Genomic DNA, 19,442 nt, shown 5'->3' with positions numbered 1-19,442 from the left:
TCATTACCATCCAAGCAGCCTTTAGTAACTTCTTTGCAGTTACCTAATGGCCTCTCTTTGCAGTGATCCCTAGAGCAAATATACTTATTGCAACAGGTGCAAAATAAAAAGGAAAGCTTTGGTAAAGAAAACAGAACTATCTTCACACTGCCTAACTGCAATCCTCTCAGGCCAGGAGGAAGGCACTGAGCCAAGGTGAGAAAGTGCAATTTATAGATAAGCAGTCAGCCTGGGATTACATTCCTCACAACAGATATAATTAGATAAATTTTTCATGTCCACTGACCATGAAACAGGAGGATTTTACAATACTGAAACAGCTCAGAGACAGACAGATGCAAGCAAAGTGACCAGAGCACTGAGTGACAACCCTATCTTACCATCCTCAGCCTTTTCTTATTAGAATGCCAGCCGACCACTTTGATTAAAAATATACATGTGTGTCATGGGAAGTCACAGCTGAACTCCATCAGCTTCCACCGCAACATGTCGAACACAACGTCCAAATGCACAGCTCTTTCAGCTGAACCGGGAAGCTGCAGCAGCAAACGCTTCTGGCTGAGAAATGGGTGACCTCTGCTCGGCTGATCTTCCTGCTGATTGCCTGCAGGACGTGGGCCCAGGTCCCCTCTGGGGAACCACACTGGAAGGCGCACCAGCGGACCTCGCAGCTCCGGGTGGTAGAAAACTGCTTGCTTTGCAAAGCTCCCGGAAATAAGGCACGCTGCGCCTAACCTCCTCAGCTGAACAATGCACCAGGCGCGTCAGGGGACAGCTAAGGAAGCTACTGGAGAGGGAACCGCTCACTTACTGTAGTAAAAATAAGTCACAGTGCAAAGGCTCTAACTCTTCCCTAGTTGCAAGTAATACAGGTTTAGTGATGGGTGTCTTGTTTTTTGTAAATACAAACAAAAAAAGCAAAACTATTTCCAAGGCTGGTTTAAATTCCTTGATTTAAATTCCCGTGTGTTCTCCCATAAGAGGTCACCAATCCTTTTGTTTGAAAATGACCTCAAAACTGTCATAGGTGTATGTACCTTATTTCTTACAGGAAAAACTACTGTCTGACCCAGTCGGTACCAGTAAGCCACCAGACTCATGAGATGAAGGGACTTTCTCCTCACAGCAAAAGCAAATACAAAAAAAATAACAAGATGACAGTATAAAGAATCCTAGCTGAGAGGGCAATGTTGGAGATACAGAGTCAGTTTTTTTCAGCTTTGTTACTCAATTGCCGTGAACTTACTGTAGTCCCTTGCTTGTTTCTCAGGCTGCTGGATGCTGTCCCAGGAAGCAGGAAGAGCTAATATACTTGGCTCATGGACTGAAAGAAGAACTTTTGTTTCCATATGCACATTATGGCATTAAAGTGCTGATTTCTACAGCCAACAGCTGTCAGATCTTTGTTTCATTTGTGATCCTTGTTGCTTCCGAGACAAACCTCCACTGCTGTGGCACAGGTCAGGGCATCAGATTCAAAATGTTCTCCATCCCTCAAGGCATAATTTGTCATCAGATAAATCTTGCACAGAGAGGCAAAGATAAGATGGCTAGAGGTAAATAGGAAGGTTAGAATAGTGTAATGGAAAAAGTCTAATCTAAAGGAGTAACCTGTGGAGGGTGGAAGAGAGAGGGCGAATGCTTGGAAAAGTAAACTGAAATCCACCCAGGTGACTTGCCTGGAAAAAATCTACATAATTGCATATTACTGTGACTGTCATCATATCTTGGCTATAAACAGGGGAGAAGAACCCTGGAAAAGCTGAGACCACATCCTGACTCACCATTCACAGTCACCTACCTTGGAGACACACATTTATCATTTATCACATCTTTACGGCTGTGTTTTTAGAAAACTGCAAGGTTTTCTTAACAACTCATTAGGTAAGGCAGTTCCCAGTCCCAGCATCTCACAATGCAAGAAAGAAGGGAATTGATTGCATAGGAGGGTGGAGACAAATGTACTCCCAAAGTTAAATGAGTCAGCTTGGAAAAACTAACTTGATGCAATGTAGAGAGAGAAAGTCAAAACCAGCAACAATACTCTACATAAACCAGTCCCCTCCGAGAGCTCAGAGCAGGGCCCATCAGAAGCTGCTGCTGAGTGATGCATCAGGCAGCCACCCTCACCACTTCTCCACCGACCTCAGTGTGTCCAGTTCTTTGCTCCTTTCCTGAGCAGTTTTCTGGAAGAATCCAGGGCTGTCAGAGGGCAGCCCTGCCTGCTGCCTCGCTGCAATCCCTTATGTAAACCTGGCAGCAAGGCTCCTGAGTGATAAGGCAAATTATTACTTTGGATAGGGACAGAATGTACTGTCAAGACAGACTTCAAAACCAAAAAAACCCCAAACCTAAACAAAAATAGTCAGCTAAGCAAACACCAGCCCCCCTGCTTGATTTGTTCTAGCAACAACAGGCACCCAAGTTCTTATCACATGCCAGAGGATAATGGTAAGTTTTGGCTTGTCTTGGTTTTAAACTGCAGCTGCTAAAAGGAAAGCCAACAAATAGGGAAAGTGTTTGTAGTAAGCACAAACTTCTCAGTGTACAAATACAAGTGTTTTCATACCTCAAAAATTAACAGGGAGAACATACAGTGTCATTAAGAGGGTGCAGCAGGGTACCTTAACCCACCCCTTACTTTAGGGAGGCTACTACAGCATGTGATCCCTTTATTTGCAGGACATAGGCCAGATATGAGGATCTTTGTGAACAAAAGGTTGATATAAACAAACCTTCTGTTTGAGAACATGCACATGTTAGAAAGCCAGCACGGGGTATCTGTGCTGGCAAATCTCATTGCAGCTGTGACTGCAGCCACAAACAGGAATTTATGATCTTTGGCACACAAAGACATGGCTAGAAAGTACTGGAGAAGGCAGCTTGCTTGCTGAATGACTGCTGTGGTTGCTCTAAGCTTTGGCTCTCAGGAACTGCACAATGTTTTTCACAAAGTTTGGCTGCCATGCAGGCACCCATTCCCCAGCACCCGATTACTACTAGCAAGAAAGGGTACCCAGTTGCACCCCTTTGACTGGTATTTCCACCTAGGGAACACACACAGAGCCTAACAGCACTGCAAACAACAGGGTGCCCCCTCCCTCTGAGGGGTGCTCCTTAAAAACAGCACCAGGACTGCAAAGAGATGCAGCTGCAGCAAGTGCTAGAACAGCCATATACAACAAAGCCTATTTCTCAGGTAAAAGATCCAGGATGGTGACAACAAACAATGTGCAGATAGGATGCGCCTCTGAGCCAGCATCAGGAAGGACATTTCTGCTCACCATAACAATCCCCTGCCTCACATTCTGGCTGCAGGAAGCATTTTCCCTGCTGCCTGAAGGCTATCCCTTTTCTTTGCTCATATATAAAGTTTAGCACAAAAGGCTAAGATCATTGCTTCCAAGAGGCCCTCCTACCTTTTTATCCACTTAAATTTTAATATATCCTATCCCCGAAGCAAAATCCATCCGAATCTGTTATTAGAAGCACTTAAGTTTTAGCACCCCTAGGCACATCCAAAATCACTCCAGTTCCTACTGCAGTTATGTCTGCCCCTTCTGAACCAGAGTTTTGAGCAGACTTTTCCCTTCTAGACAGTAAAAAGAAAGAGGGACCCAAACAGGGACTCCGAGGTTCACAGCTCACCCTCACCCCCTCTCACTGAGGGTCTGCTAAGGCCCCAGGAGGCCCCGTTCCCTCCTGCCTATACCCTTGTCCCAAAGCTGCTGCCTCCCCCAGCTCCTGAGCTCTGCAGTGTGTTTTGTGGCTCCCAGCCAGGTAAAGTATGTATGTGGCTCCCAGGGTCCAGAAATTTGGCTGCCCTGCTCTGAAGCTCTGCACAGGAGCTCTTGCAAAAGTTACATAAACCTCACAGAATATGCAACAAGCTGCATACTGCCTGCAGACTTTCATCCTTTCAGAGGACCAGTGTCTTCTTCCCCTTCCTTTCTTTCTCCACTGTTTTGGGATTTACCCGAAGACTGCATTAATTACAGGTATGTTTTTCTGCTACTGCATAATCAGCAGTTTGCCCTTGGCACGCAGTTATCATAATGAGGCAATTTTCAAGAGAACACATACATTATGTGCTAGTGGGGATTACAGGTACATATAGTTAATCCACTTTCTTTGGTCAGAAAAAAGAACATATCAACTTTACAAATAGTTTGCTTAAAATAACAGTTGTGAACAGAAGGTGATATAGATTTTATGCTCTGCATTATGTTTTGACTGCAACTGATACTTCACGTATTTCAAATGACAGCAGCACCTTCAAAAAATTCCTGTGATGAGGAATATCATACCTGCGATGAGGCATAACATGTCTTTCAATATTTAAAAAAACTAGTAAGCTATTTTAAAAGACATAGTCACAACCGTAGCTGCTAATTAATAAACAGATCTTCATTTTAAGCTCAACTGTATGAAGACACATACTGAGAGGTATTTTAAATAGGATCCAAAATTACTAACCAAACAGAAGCCTCTCACCTTCTCCCTGAAGACCTCTGTTCTAGTGTCAAATGAAACACTGAAAAATTAAAGACTACAGTCCTTGCTAGGAGAGGCCTTAACAGGCTCAGCATGTGTGGTTATTTCTTCACTATAACACTTGTGAGCATGCTAAAGGTGGAGTTCTACATTTACCGGTTTGTGTAACCCCTCATCCTCTTCTACTCTACCCATATCATTGTATCTGAGCGTGGAAAGGGAAAAAAACACAGGCGTTTTCATGAAACAGCAAATGATTATCACTACCAAGAACAACCTTTATTCTTTTCTAACAAAGATCATATGCTAGCTGAGCAGATACAGTCATTTCACTGATATCTGATAATTACACATAATTAATGATACCATTTATTTAAGAACTGTTAGTACCTTGTGACACAACCCACCTAACAAGAATAGCAGCATGTTTGCACAGCACTTTATAGTCTAGCTCAGATGCCAGAATTCTTCTGCTGAAAAAGGTGAAAACTCTTAATGTAGCCTTGCACTGAGAAAATACGAGGTAATATCCCTCTGTGAGCTTAGGCTACACATGAGTAACACAAGGCTGTCAAAAGCATGTTTAAAACCACTCCTGATATATGAGAGCACTACATTAATGCACAAACAGCTGTCCCCCAAGTAAGTCAGGTCTGCTAGAGACCTTTCTCCCCTCTTCCTCTTAGGGGTGGTCTAGGGCCTCCTCTCCAACCTGTCCTGCCCAGCAACTTGCCACCTGGAAACTACATAGAAAACAGCAAGCACTACCTACTCCTCCTTCAGCAGCAGCAGTAGATCACTGCCAAAAAAGTACTGGAAGCTAACAGCAGTACAGATACACAATCCAATTAGGTAAATATGTACAGAAGTGTGATACAGGACACAAAACTAGGGCATTCTTAAACAAAATGCGATTACAAGCAAATTCATTTCTACAGTTTATTAATTCCTCAGATAAAATCAGAGATGCAGAAGGCATCTTTCATCTCAAGGTCTGGGCATGAAGATTAGGCATCTGCCTAATTACAAATACCTCTTATTTGGTGCTTAATGTCCCATGCCAGTAGTGGTCCAACTGTCCCATATTTCCACAATACTCTTCTAAGGAATTACACATGGACGGGAAAATATTAATTCCTACAGCAAATAATTACAAATTTTGGGGAATGTTCTCCTAAAAGAACCACATTTTTTTGGGAGTACATCAGTGACTTTCCCAGACATGAGACTCGGCAGTCCTTTGTCTCAACTCTCAAATACTTGATCTCTCTTTACACCTTGCAACATGCAGCAGAGTATGGGGCAGGGACACACTCTGTGCCAAGCTCCAGCACACCAATGCAAGAGGCCCTAAATTCTGACCCAGTCCCAACTGCTTGGCCCTGTCCAGCTGGTAGAACCATATGGTCTTCTCACTTTTGCCAGCTGACCTGCTTCAATAGTTGTTTCCTAACTCAGCTCAGTCACAATGAGCTGAATTAATGAAGATGTGTAAATTAACCTGATGTCTTCTGAGTGCAGGAGTTTTGAAGGCAGGCTTTGGGACAGTAAACCACACAGTTGACATGGCTAGAAATTAAAGAGCATGTGTGCCTGCAAGGGCTAGAAACCAGATTTGACATTGATGCTTCACTTCATTATGATTCAAAATCTGGTGTTAGTGCATAATTTGCTAACTCATCTCATAAACTGAGTGCTGTCTGTCTGTCTGCCGGCAATAGCGCTGAGAATAGCACCCATCTCATGGTCTCCTGCTTCCATGGTGAAGTCACTCGGTTACGTGTCTGGCAGCACTGCCTCTGCTTTGTGTTCTGAATTGGAATGCAGAGATCCTGTGGTGTTGTGTTTCATGACGTGTAAATAGCACTATTTCCTGCATTAGCCAACTCCATATTTTTCAGTATTTCAGTAGCATACAGCAATTTCCTACAGTAACCTGAGTCCTTCATTTTCTGCACTAGACACGAGAAGAAAGAGAATGACAGATTCAGCGAAAAGATACTGGTTCAATCTTGATGTTCAGGAAAGGACTTAACAAAAAAACAAACTGACCATTACCTTTTCACCTCATTGACAAAGTGCCAGCAATCAAAACTCAAGAGGCTCTTTTAGATAGATACTCTTACAGATGCTCTAGACACACAGATTCTTATAGATAAATTCAGATAGATACTCTTATAGATACTTATAGATACTCTTATTCTTTGTCTTGTCTGAACAACATGAGTACTATCATTGTTCCCGTGAGAAAGATAAGATTTCAAAAGGCCCTTCCTTTTTGCATTGAGAATGGGAATAAAGTCAGCCATCTGTTAAGATTTAAACTGAGCAGATCAAATATGCTTAATTACTCACAGGAGGTATCTACATTTTGGTTGCATCTTGTGCTTAGTGTCATTTCTAGTGCCTGATCTTAGATTGGTTCTGTCCCTCTGCACTCTTTCACCAAGCAAGGCCACCTTCATATGCCTGAAAACGTATATTTGAAAGGCAAACTAAAACACGTAGCTGGCTTTGTAAGGAACCTGTTGGAATGTGAGGCTTCAACAGGGTTATGCACATTAATCTGCCTTACACCCCAGCATGCTGACTTTGTAAGCACTGATGGAAAAAAAATGTGTTCAGAATGCTCAGTGCTGGAGGTACAAAACAAACCAAGAAACAACCATAAAGACAAAAAAGGAGCACTAACCTGGAGAAAAATGCATCACTGTTAATGAAGGAGATTTCATCTGTTAGATCCATCTCCTTCCAACATGAACCACCATCTGTTAATCGGAGGCTGACCTGAGGTATTCCATCCGATAGGCCTGGTTGTGGCACTAGGCACGTTTGGCTGGATCCTTCCACCGTGGACTTTGTCATCTACAGAAGCAAAGAGAGAGAAAAATGAAATGTGAAAGGAAGAAAGGGCAGAGTTTTCAGATAATCTGTAACAGAAAGACATTCCTTATCAGCGTACAAGCAGCAAAGTATATGACAAAGTGTAAAACAGTAATATAAAATGCATATAAATCAAACATTCTGCTTGATAAAGACTATTTAAAGAAAAATAGAGGTGTGTCTATTGAAAGAACAGGGCCAAGAGTGAAATTAAAAAGGAAGGTAAGTAAAATAAACAGGAAGTTATTTTCTGTATCACAGAAGATAGACTGAAAAACTTCCTGTTGAATTTGCTTCTTGACACAACTGGAGAAACAGATGGTAAAAGCAATGATACACCTCTTCTTAACCCCCTGCTCTTCATTTTTAACAGCAATTAATGTCAACACATGCCCTGGAAAGAAATTTCTCAGGCCGTGAACATTCCGGGTTGGCATTCTTTGCCAAGGCAGCCAGGACACGGAGTTGGAAGCTGGGCTCCTGAAATCCAAGACAATGCTTCCAAGCATCACTGAAACCATCTACAGAATGGCCAGGGCTCTTGCTCTGACCCTTCAGCAGAAGTGCACAGAAAGTAAGAAGAGGCAGCGCTGTGTCAGACAGGTGTACCGGACCAGTGGTGGACAGCAGATGCTTAGGGGAAAAGGAGAGCGAGTTCAGAGGTCTGCCTCTAATGAATGCACTGCCTCAGTTTCTGGCAGTCTATGGTTTAGAGCTTCTTTTGACTCTGAGGTTGCACTTGCTTCACTGTGTTTAACAGCAAATATTTGTGATTATGTTCTGTTTGCTCTTGTGTTCACTTCCTATCTTTAGTCTTTGCAAGATCCTACAGCTAGGAGTTTCACAACATTGTTACATATTGATTAAAATCGGAAAAAAAAAGTACTTATTTTTTATATAGGCTGACAAATAATATTTCCCCTTTTGAATTATGAGAATCCTGCAGAGGGATCTGGATAAACTGGAAAAATGGGCTGATTCCAATGGGATGAAGTTCAATAAGGCCAAGTGCCGGGTGCTGCACTTTGGCCACAACAACCCCCTGCAGCACTACAGGCTGGGCGCAGAGTGGCTGGAGAGCAGTCAGACAGAAAGGGACCTGGGGATACTAATTGACAGAAGCTCAACATGAGCATTCAGTGTGCCCAGGTGGCCAAGAAGGCCAATGGTATCCTGTCCTGTATCAAAAATAGTGTGGTCAGCAGGACAAGGGAAGTGATCCTTCCCCTGTACTCTGCACTGGTGAGGCCACACCTGGAGTATTGTGTTCAGTTCTGGGCCCCTCAGTTCAGGAAGGATATTGAAGTGCTGGAGCGGGTCCAGAGAAGAGCAACAAGACTGGTGAAGGGACTTGAACACAAGACCTATGGGAAGAGGCTGAGGGAGCTGGGCTTGTTTAGTCTGGAGAAGAGGAGGCTTAGAGGTGACCTCATCACTCTCTGTAACTACCTGAAGGGAAGTTATAGCCAGGTGGAGATTGGTCTCTTCTCCCAGGCAGTTAGCAATAGGACAAGGGGGCATGGGCCTAAACTCTGCCAGGGGAAATTTAGGCTGGATATTAGAAAGAAATTCTTTACAGAGAGAGTGGTCAGGCATTGGAATGGCCTGCTCAGGGAGGTGGTGGACTCACCATTCCTGGAGGTTTTTAAACTGAGACTGGACATGGCACTTAGTGCCACAATCTAGTAAATGGACTGGAGTTGGACCAAGGGACTTGATGATGTCGGAGACCTTTTCCAACCCAGTCGATTCTGTGATTCTGTGAATCTGCAAATAACTGTTCCTCACCCACCTTCCCCATACCACTCTTGACTACTCCAGCAGTAGTCTCTGATCAGACAGAAAAATCCCAGTTTAGATAGTCTCTTATTTTACAGAAGTCACTCTGATGTGTTTGATCCATGTTGCTGCTTTTCTCTACACCTTTTCAGCTTCTACTAGCTAGATTTAGTCGTGGTTTCCTATCAAAATCCAACTTTTTATTTGCTTTCACAATTGCTTACTGAGCTGACAGCTTTGTGAGGTTTCTGCAGTATCAAGATCTCTTTTCTGAAAACAATAGCTAATTTGGAGCTCATCAGTACACACTTTTACATAATTTGTAGATTTTTGTGGACAGTAGTTAGCACATAGTGACAGAAATTCAACTAATCATTTTTTCACCTAATACATTAATAATTAGGAGTCTTCTCTAAGTCCCTGTAGCCAGCTTTTAGGTTTTCCTACCTTGAATTATTTTTTATCATCAGCACATTCAGTCTCTTTCTGTGTTGTTATTGAAGAGGTTGAATAGCACAGATTCTAACAAAGATCTTTGAGGGACTTCACTCTCTCCACTGATAAACTGACCATTTATTTTTATTGCTTTCTAATTATTAATCCATAAAAAGTCTTTCCATCTAATCACAAGACATTATCCATTTGTTTATTAATTCTGCTTCCTGCTATAGTTTCTAAAAATTGGCTTGATAGTAAGTCAGACTTCCTGGATCACTCCTGAACCCTTTTCATCCCTGGCATATCCCACGATTTTTTTGTAAAATTCTTGGGTTCACCTCTATTTTGGAATGCTTTGTTTTGCGCACAGTTGTTTTCAAATGCTTTGTGTGTGTTGAAAAGTTTCATGGGAGAGAAAGCTGCTTCTTACTGAGGTGCGAAGAAAATAAACTGAAAAGTATAATATTATATATATCAGAGGCAAAGGAAAACCAGACAGATACGTTGAGAGAGCTTCCCAGACGGCATGCTCCTGGTGAGATGCTGCCTTTGCTGATGTCAATGGGATTTTGCGTGGAGTCAGGATCCCGTCTTCGGACCAGCACTGGCTTCCAGCAACACCCTGTCAGCCCGTCAGCTGCAGCGGTCACTGATTGTTGACACCATGGGAACAGGGCGCATAGCACCGGGGTGTCAAGCTGCAGCTCTCAGCTGTCACAAAATGACAGTGGTGCTGTGATTTAAAAGGGGAGAACCACGTCTGTGGGGAGGAGGGGAAGCAGGGGGCTACAAATCGGTGGTGTTACAGGAGTGAAACACGACGGGAGGCATCAGGGCCTGGGATCTGAACGCACCAACTCACTGTATTCTGCTGGAATGGTTGTTAAGCCTTTCTTCTGCACTAAAATCTTGCAGTCACTCATCTAGCTTTTAGTAGCTGGAGGTGAGTGTTGTCTGTTGTGCCTGCACAAGGACCTCTCTCACTGTGGCTGCCTGATGCTACTTCACCAATAGCTACTAGAGCTGACACCACACACACCACAAAAGCTCTCCACCAGAGTAACAAGAAACAGTGACCTTACATATGCACAAACTTCTAAACTAAACTAGTTCCTACACTGTCCTATTACTACATATGGCTGTAAGCAAAATGGGCAACCTCTATGATGTGCCACATATGACAGCAGTGATCAAAGCCTGGGAAGAAGCAGGAAGCCAGCCTCTGCACCCCACCATACTGTGTGCATCCTAATTTTAAGAACAACTAACAAAGCTAAATAATTTTGCTACCAGGTACTGCATTTGTAGAACCTGCCTTACCCAACAAGAAGCACTAGGTAACGGGCAACATCTGAACAGCATGTATCAGATTCCCTCTGTGCAAATTGTTAATGAATTTCACACTGATTTACAGAAGGTCCTTATACTGAGGAAAACCATTACAAAACCTATTTACTATTCTGATGCTCTAAAAGGAAAAAAAAAAAAAAAGTTTTGGTACAGTCTTCAATTCTTCTGTTCTTCTGGCAGTAAAAGATCACTCGGATGCAGGCACTTTCAACACAAGACTTGCCAGTCACATACAAGCAATGCAGGAAAACTCTGTTTGAAAGACCAGATTCAAATTCAGGATTACCACTGCATTTTTAGGACACTTTTAACCATTATGAAGTGGAAGGAACCAGGGCTCTCTATCCTCTGTTCAAGATGATCTGTAAGCTAGTATTTTTATAGCTTTGGAATACCATATCACAGCATTGTAGTTACTTCTTTCACAATATTCCCTAAAAGTAATGGTAAATTATATCTGAACTAAACTTACAATTATATTTTTTTTCTGTGCAAAACTGCTTTCAGTTGCATCAGTATAAAAACACATGCAGAAAATAGTATCCCTTGAACTCATTCATATTAAAAGTTAAATAAACTTTTCCATTTAAGTAATGTCTTTAATTCTTATTAACAACAGGAAGGAACAGTGTTCACTATCTCATTCTACAGTGTTTAGTGACCTTGTGAAAAAGCCACCTGAACAACTTCAGTAACAGCAGCACTTACCTGGAGTGCCACTGAGATGAAGACATGCATAAGGGCAGACAAAGACTTCTGTAAGTTGAATTCCTCATAAAGCAGACTAAAGAACTACGGACAGAAGCATTTTAAATGTTTTTTCGGTGGTGGAGCTCTCAAGAGAATTTTTTGGGGCATATTTTTTTGTTCATACACACGTTTCACACAATGAAGTTTGAGAGAACAGGACCTTACAAGTGAGAACAATACCTGGCAAAACAGCAGTGCTCTAAGTTATTTATTATCAAGATGATACTCAAAGACAAGTGTATTTAATTGTTAAATGATAGAAAAGAGAAACCAAACCAAACCAGAACATTCTAATTTTCTCCAATGCATCCCCTTTTGTTATCAGCCTAAGGTGCAACCTTACTCCTGGGGGGATGTGGAGGATAGCCAGCAAAACTCCTGGGAGGGCTGTTAACAAAGGCACACAAGAAATCTGTAAGAAGTTCAAGCATTAGTTTCAAAGGAAACAAAAAAAAAGCCCCTGTGGAAACCTGTTGCATGTTGTAACACCTTTCTATATGCTGGATCTCGTCACACTCCATACCCAGTATTGTAGGAGGTTTGTAGTTACCTGTGCAGCACACCTTTGTTTATATTTTGCCTCCAGAGCAGGCAATCCACCAATGATAAAGAAAGATTCAAGTGAGGTTTATAAAGGTCGTGGGTGGAAGAACCCCCCTACTCTCCAGGTAAGAACCATCCTTAAATACAAGACAGTTGTTTTCAGCTTATTGTGTTCTTAAAAATATTAACAAATATAAAAGAAAGCCACTGCCAATTCATTGAAATACCATCTTGTACAGTGGATGCTTTGCTTCTCTCCAGAAGACTTTTGGAAACAGTCCCACGCTTTGTGTTCTAGCTCACAGCCCTTCACATTTGGTTTATGATGGATTTAGTCGTGTTTTTTTTTCCTTCATATTTAACACCATTTCATCAAGCAAACATTAACCTGACTGCACTGCTTATCTCTTTGATCACTGTTACAAAGTCTAGTTGAAGGCAAGTAACCAGCCGTAACAAATTGGATGATGGGGCAGACTTTGCAAATCAAGTTCATTAACAAGTTTGCTGATGACACACAACTGGGAGGAGCAACTGACATGCCACGGGGTCATGCTGCCATTAAAAGGGACCTCAACAGGCTGGAGAAGTGGGCTGACAAGAACCTCATGCAGTTCAACAAGGGGAAGTGCAAACCCCTGCATCTGGGGAGATGCTGGGCGACAAACACCTGGAGAGCAGCTTGGCAGAGAAGGACCTGGGAGTCTCGGTGGGCACCAAGTTGACCATGAGCCAACAATGTGTCCTTGCCACAAAGAAGGCCAATGGTGTCCTGTGCTGCATTATGAAGAGTGTTGCCAGCAGGCTGAGGGAGGTGACCTCCTCTGCTCAGCATTGGGGAGGCCACACTTGAAGTGCTGGGACCAGTTCTGGCCTCCCCAGTGTTGTACAAGAGAGACACAGACATACTGGAGAGGGTCCAAGGAAGGGCCATGAAGATGATGAAGGGACTGGAACATCTCTCCTCTCAGGAAAGGCTGCAAGAGCTGGGACTGTACAGCCTGGGAAAAGAAGGCTCACGAGGGATCTTATCAATGTGTACAAATACCTGAAGGGATGGAGGATGGAGCCAGGCTCTTTTCAGTGGTGCCTGCTGGCAAGACAAGAGGCGATAGGCACACACTGAAACACAGGAGGTTCCCTCTGAACATCAAGAAACACTTTTTCCCCTCTGAAGGTGGCTGAGCACTGACACAAGCTGCCCAGGGAGGTTTTGGAGTATCCATAAATGAAGATATTCAAAAGCTGTCTGGCTATCGTCTGTGCAACTCGCTCTACGTGATCCTGCTTGAGCAGGGAGGTCGAACAGGATGACCCTCATAGGTCCCTTCAACCTCTACTACTCTGTGATTTTGTAATTTCCCCTCTTGACATTCTCATCTATCCAGCAAATGAACTAAATATATTAATTGCTTCATACTGAGCTGCCTAATGTGGTGTGGCACACGTCAAAGGAGCATTTTGTTCCGGACGAAATCTAACCAATATGGTCTTCCAAAAAGAAATCTATAAATCTTTGTAAATACATACAAATCTTCAGTTTGGAAGATGACATCTGTGAATTCAAGGACAACCCCAAAGAATAGAGATGTTTTGATTGAAGAGCATATCATTTGATACTTGTCTCCTGAAAGTTTATTTTTATCTAGTGAAATGTAACCTCAACCTGCATTGAAAAAGATCAGACTTAGCCTGAACCAGGTATGCTGTGGGCTGTTATATTGTAGTTACAAGCTGTGGCTGCTGAAAGCATGGGCTATGCCAAAGTCTGCTAATCTCTAATTTATAATACATCTTCATTCTCAGCTAATTACAAGTAAAATAGTATCAAATGCTACTGAGGATCAAAGGGACCATCCCAATAAAGGATAATTGAAACACCAAGGAGCAGACAACTAGGAGGAATTATTACACCATACATCCTGCATTTGGCTTTGCAACTTTGCTGTCTCAGAAAGTTCAGGTGCAAGGAGCTGCATTTGCAGTTTTAACAGAGACTAGACAGTTTTATGACCAGTATAAACATATGTCATGATGGGTGCTGAAGAAAGTGCAAGAAAACCTTTCCCCTAGAGGCACAAGCTGACCAGTCAAGGTGGCATCATCTCACACATACCACCACCAAGGCTCTTCATAACTCACTGGGTGCATCATAGGGATGTTTCATGTTCCTGTGAGTTGTCAGAAGTTCCTGGTTCAAAGATCAAAGATAAATATGCCATATATTCTAAGGATCTGATGTGGTATCATGACTTTGTTATTGAAGAAGAAGGACTGCCCCACACAAAGATGAGTCTGGAGAGCTCTGTGCATATGCATCAACATGGAGTAAAGACACAGATCCTTAGCACAGGTCATATTGCTTTTCCAAGTACCTCACTCATCTTCTCAAGGAGGAAAAAGATCTTCTATATTCCGTGATATGTGTGAACATGTAAATAATTCGGGCAATTCATACCCATTCGAGTAATTAATTATGAAGTCTAACTGCAAAACTTCTGGAAGAAGCTAGCTGTGAGCTTATATTTAAATGTCATAATTGAAAGGATGATAAAGATCTTTCCATAAGGTTATAATAAAAAGCCAGGAGGTATTTAACACATATACAGTGTATTCTTTTATTTAAAACTGCATAGTACTGTTCCAGATGAGATACCTCAGTCAATAACTTCCTTAATAAACAAATGGTACTCTCAGAGTTGTCCACCAAAACAAAAAGGTTCACGTTACCTTCTGAAGGCCTTCATGTTTTGTAAGCTGAAAGAGCCCTAGGCTGACAAGTTGTGTAAATCAATACAAATATTCTACAGAATAGAAAAGGGGACCTTTCTTTGCAAAAACCTAGCCATGGCTGAGCAATGCACGGAAATTGAGAATGTTGTGTTCTTTCTCACTCTAATCTCAATTTGGCTGGCTATCAGCACAAGCCTTACATGTCAATCTATCCACTCATCAGCATCACCTCTGCTTCATGAACGACCAAGAAATGGAGACCATTAGCCAGATGTACCCTCCTGCCTGACAGCTAACTAACCTGATTCAATCAGTTCAGTCCAGTCAAATAACAACCAGGGAATGAGCCACCTGCTGAAGTTGCTCAGGCTTGGTATTTGGCCACTAATACCTCTTGAAACAAATATATTACGTTCACTCCACTGAAAACACCAAATATTTCAATGGGATTTCTAATCACACGTACACGGAGCTGAAAGCTCTTTACCAGGGTTACTTAACGGTAATGACAATGACAGTGAATTGCAACAGGTCTTTCTTGGAGATGCAGACTTTTGCTAGAGGATTTAGGTCATTCTAAATTGTCCCAGAGAATCAGATGGAAATTCCTGCTGAGACAGCAAAGCCCTTCAAGTCATTCAGTGAACAGACCAAGTATTTATGCTGTACTTGCATTGTTCTCCAAAGCTTCACAGTGCAGTCAGCTCTTGCACAACCACCAGCTTCACCACCATTTCATTGCAGAGACTTCTGGGATGAATCTGGATAGGATGAACCTCCAGCAGCTGTGAGGACCACATATCTTCCAAGCCCAAAGGGCTTTCAAAGGCAAGGATAATTCCACAGTGAGATTTTTCAGTTACATTTCTCCCACACTTCTTACATTATTCTTTCACTTTCTATTCCTATGTTCCAAAGAGGGTCTGATTCATTATGTTACTGGCCATGACAGAGAATTTCTGTGTGTGTGGAAGCAAGTGCCAAAGTCACGGTTTGAATGCTATGTGTACTACACTAGTTGGGACAAAGATATCAGACAGGAACAACATAATCTAAACGTACCTGAGCTACGCTGGCATTTTTTTCCGTAACAGCAGAGCTTTAGGCAAGGGAAGAGTTACAGAGGTCATGTATCTGGACTTCTGAAAGGCCTTTGACATTGTCCCCCACAACATCCTAGGGAGCTTGCAAGAAGGATGGAGGCAGACTTTTTAGCAGCATCTGTTGTGATAGGATCAGGGGTAATGGTTTTAAACCAAAATAGTGTAGATTCAGGCTAGATGTAAGGAAGAAATCTTTTACAGTGAGGGTGGTGAAACACCGGCCCAGGTTATCCAGAGAGGTGGTGGATGCCCCATCTCTGGGGACATCCCAGGTCAGGCCGGACAGGGCTCTGAGCAATCTGATCTGGGTGAAGATGTCTCTGCTCATGGCAGAGGGTTGGACTGGATGAGCCTGGAACATCTCTTCCAACCAAAACTATTCTATGATGTTAAATCCTTAAGCCCGGACTGAACTTAAAGCAAGCAAAGAGTCATCTTTACTAAGGCTGCTGTAAGTGTTAAAAATGGGCTTGTGCTGAAATACATGCTGAAACATAGATTCAGCTTAGAAAGTAATAAAATGTAAAAAAGGCATTAAAAGCCACCACAATTTGTCACTTCACCTACCACCTACAATATTGCTTTTAAAACCACATAGACATATTAGAGCTAACAAGTTCTTCTCAAAGAAAAAAGGCCTCATCATCCTAAATTACTGACACTGGGAGACAAAGATCAAGAGCTCTATAATTCTTACCAGGTTTAGCAGAGAGTCAGCACAGATAACACAAGCAGTAATGCATACTTGCAAAATCCAGTTACCAGCTATCTGCTGTATTCAGAACCAAGCCCCAAATCCTTCAAATCCTTCCTTGATTAACTGCCACACTGAAATCATAAAGTCACGATGAATAGAGTCATCCTTACAATCTGTGCAGCTGCCACTGCCAAATTTGGATTTCTCTTACTCTATTTGTATTTTTAGGCATTATATCACTAAAACACCTCCTCTCTACTCCGCCCTACTCAGATATCAGAGTTATAAATTTTAAGCCATCCTAAAACGTGTGAAGCTTTGAAGTTCAATGAAGTTATGATGGTTTATGCAAATTCCTGTGTCTTAATGAGGACAATACCCTTTGGATTCAAAGGGATGAGTATTATCTTTTAAATCACATCTCCACAGCCTCCATATATGACACTTCTAACAATGTAACTGCTTAAATGCTTAAAAGTAAACACACCCTTAGAAACTTTGTCACCACTGCAGGATTCCTGAGGTAGGGAGCTAGGAAATGCTCTCAGAAAGTCTACAAAATTCAAGCACAGTGTCCTGGTTTTGTTAAAAACAAGTTTCTCTTTCAGTGAATTTTTTTCCTGTCAGCTAAAGCCTTCATATTAACTGCATTTTCCTGGAGAACCAGACACATGTTTTAGTAAACCTAGCAATGGAATGCAAACTTATTGATAAGCATGGATGGACATCTCGGGAGAGGGGCAACGAGAAACAAGTGACCAAGAAACTGACCAACTGTGTATAACATTCCATTCACGTGAATACTTCATATAAAATGGGAGATCATGAGGATCTCGTCCCTTTTTTTTCCCTATGGGCAACATTAGGAGAGGACCTTGCTAGTCGTCCCTGCGAACTGAGGCCTAGTGAGAGGCTGAATCCAGCTCTGGTTGGCTATGGAGTCTAATCCAGGACTTTGGCTGCCGGCCCTGCAGTTGCTGAGACTTTCAAGATTGGTTTTGTATATTTTGTATTATTTTCTCTATTCTTATTAGTAGCATTAGTAAAACATCTTTAATTTTTTCCAACTCTCTTCTCTCTGTTCTTCTTTTCCTCCCAATCGCCTCTCCTTAGTGGAAAGGGGGGAGAGGGAGGGGCAAAAGGGGAAGTGGGGGGGAAGTGGGGGTTAACAATACATCTGCCAGGGTTTTATTGTCACCCCGCAATCTTAACCCTCGACACACAGCTATGTAGATAGCACATTCCTAGCTCCAGGGTTAGTTCACTTGTCACTGGCTGTGAATCCCATAATTTTGCCTCAGCAAATTTTCTCAAAGGTAAAGTCATGTCTCTGTTACAGGCCTATCAAAGCCCCTGGACTTCAAATTGTGCAGGAATTACTTGTGTCAGACTTAGGACCATTGCCTCGTTTGTAACTGCAGTACTGAATTTTGTCGGTCTTCAGTGAAGTTTTAAATTAATGCTGTAACAGCAAGGTGATTATTAATGGTGTTGCAGATATCCAAATCACAATAAACTCACTGCCTCTAACTGCACCAGATCCAGAGAGCTAATCTAAATGAGGAGCTGTAGTCACTTATTTTACTTCTTAAAATGAATAGATCAGATTATGAATATAGACTGAGATTCACTGAGATGGTAACAGTTTTCCCCAGTTATGTCTCTACCTAATCAAACTCCTTAAAACTTTAGAAATGCTGCCAATAGAAAAGCCTGAAGAAAAAGAAATCTGTACAATATGGCTGATTCTGGTCTATGGCCACATGAAGCCACTCCATGAGACTGCACTTGTGGTTTATCAGAGCTGTCTTGGTGGATGTATTTGAGCTTGCTACTCACTGCTCTTTGTATCAGGAAATGAAAAGGAGATGCATAGAGGAATCAGTTCCAGCTAACCTCATCTTCAAACAAGTCTACAGAAATGGGGCATCTCAGAATCTGCATACTTCGGCTACATAATTCAAACCCCTGCACTAAATTTACAGCATCAGTGAACACAACCATAGTGTGAATCCTGTGGACCACATGTTTGGTTAAATTTACATTCTTACCAGACTCACTTCTCAAACACAAAGTCAAACCAGCCTACTCGGTGAATCCCTTAATATAGAAAGGCAGAGGAAGGGAGAAGCCCTATGCATGAGTACGCTGTGTCTTCATTTCCCAGTGTTTACCCAATACTACTTGTGGTTTTGTACTTATTTATTTAGGTGGTCTTTATCTCAGTTTGAACTGACTGTATATGACTAAGAAGGCTAGACTTAATGACAAGTATAAGCTCCCTAAAAGACTTCATACTGACCTTATTATTTCCCCATTAGCTCTATTCCCTAAGACATCATATGCCTTACTGAATCATTTTGCCACCAGCGAAAAAGCCCTTTTACTGCAAATAGATTGCTGCATGATACTTAGGAAAAATAAAACTAATGCAAAATACTTTGATAGCAAAGTGGCCATTTATTATGACCTGGGACAACACTCGCATTATTGATACTTAAAGAAAACAAAATTTGGCTGTTTCCTCTGTACAACTGGCAATTCCAAATACCAAAGCTGTTATGTGCTTTACCAAAAACAACTGACACCAAGAAAGGTCTGGATGAACAGTGAAAAAGTAAGGCTCGAAACACCTCCATTAGGGTAGATTCAGTGAACAAATTCCAAATTCT

The 19,442-nt window shown here is 42.1% G+C and overlaps 1 protein-coding gene across 1 annotated transcript in view; it reads right to left on the bottom strand.

Annotated features, from left to right (window-relative positions):
- The window catches only part of FAM13A (family with sequence similarity 13 member A), a gene marked incomplete at its 5' end in the record, with an annotated part of 128,122 nt that overhangs the window by 64,895 nt on the left and 43,785 nt on the right, over positions 1–19,442 (bottom strand). Inside the window, one exon of the mRNA XM_080344168.1 lies at positions 7,187–7,359. Within this exon, the coding sequence (XP_080200294.1) occupies positions 7,187–7,359 (173 nt within the window). The remainder of the gene's footprint in view (positions 1–7,186; positions 7,360–19,442) is intronic.

This window comes from Nesoenas mayeri (genome assembly GCF_963082525.1).
Source record: "Nesoenas mayeri genome assembly, chromosome: 4".
Taxonomy (NCBI): Eukaryota; Metazoa; Chordata; class Aves; order Columbiformes; family Columbidae; genus Nesoenas; species Nesoenas mayeri.
The sequence above is the reverse complement of the archived record's forward strand: the minus strand, read 5'-3'. Positions and strand labels throughout refer to the sequence as shown.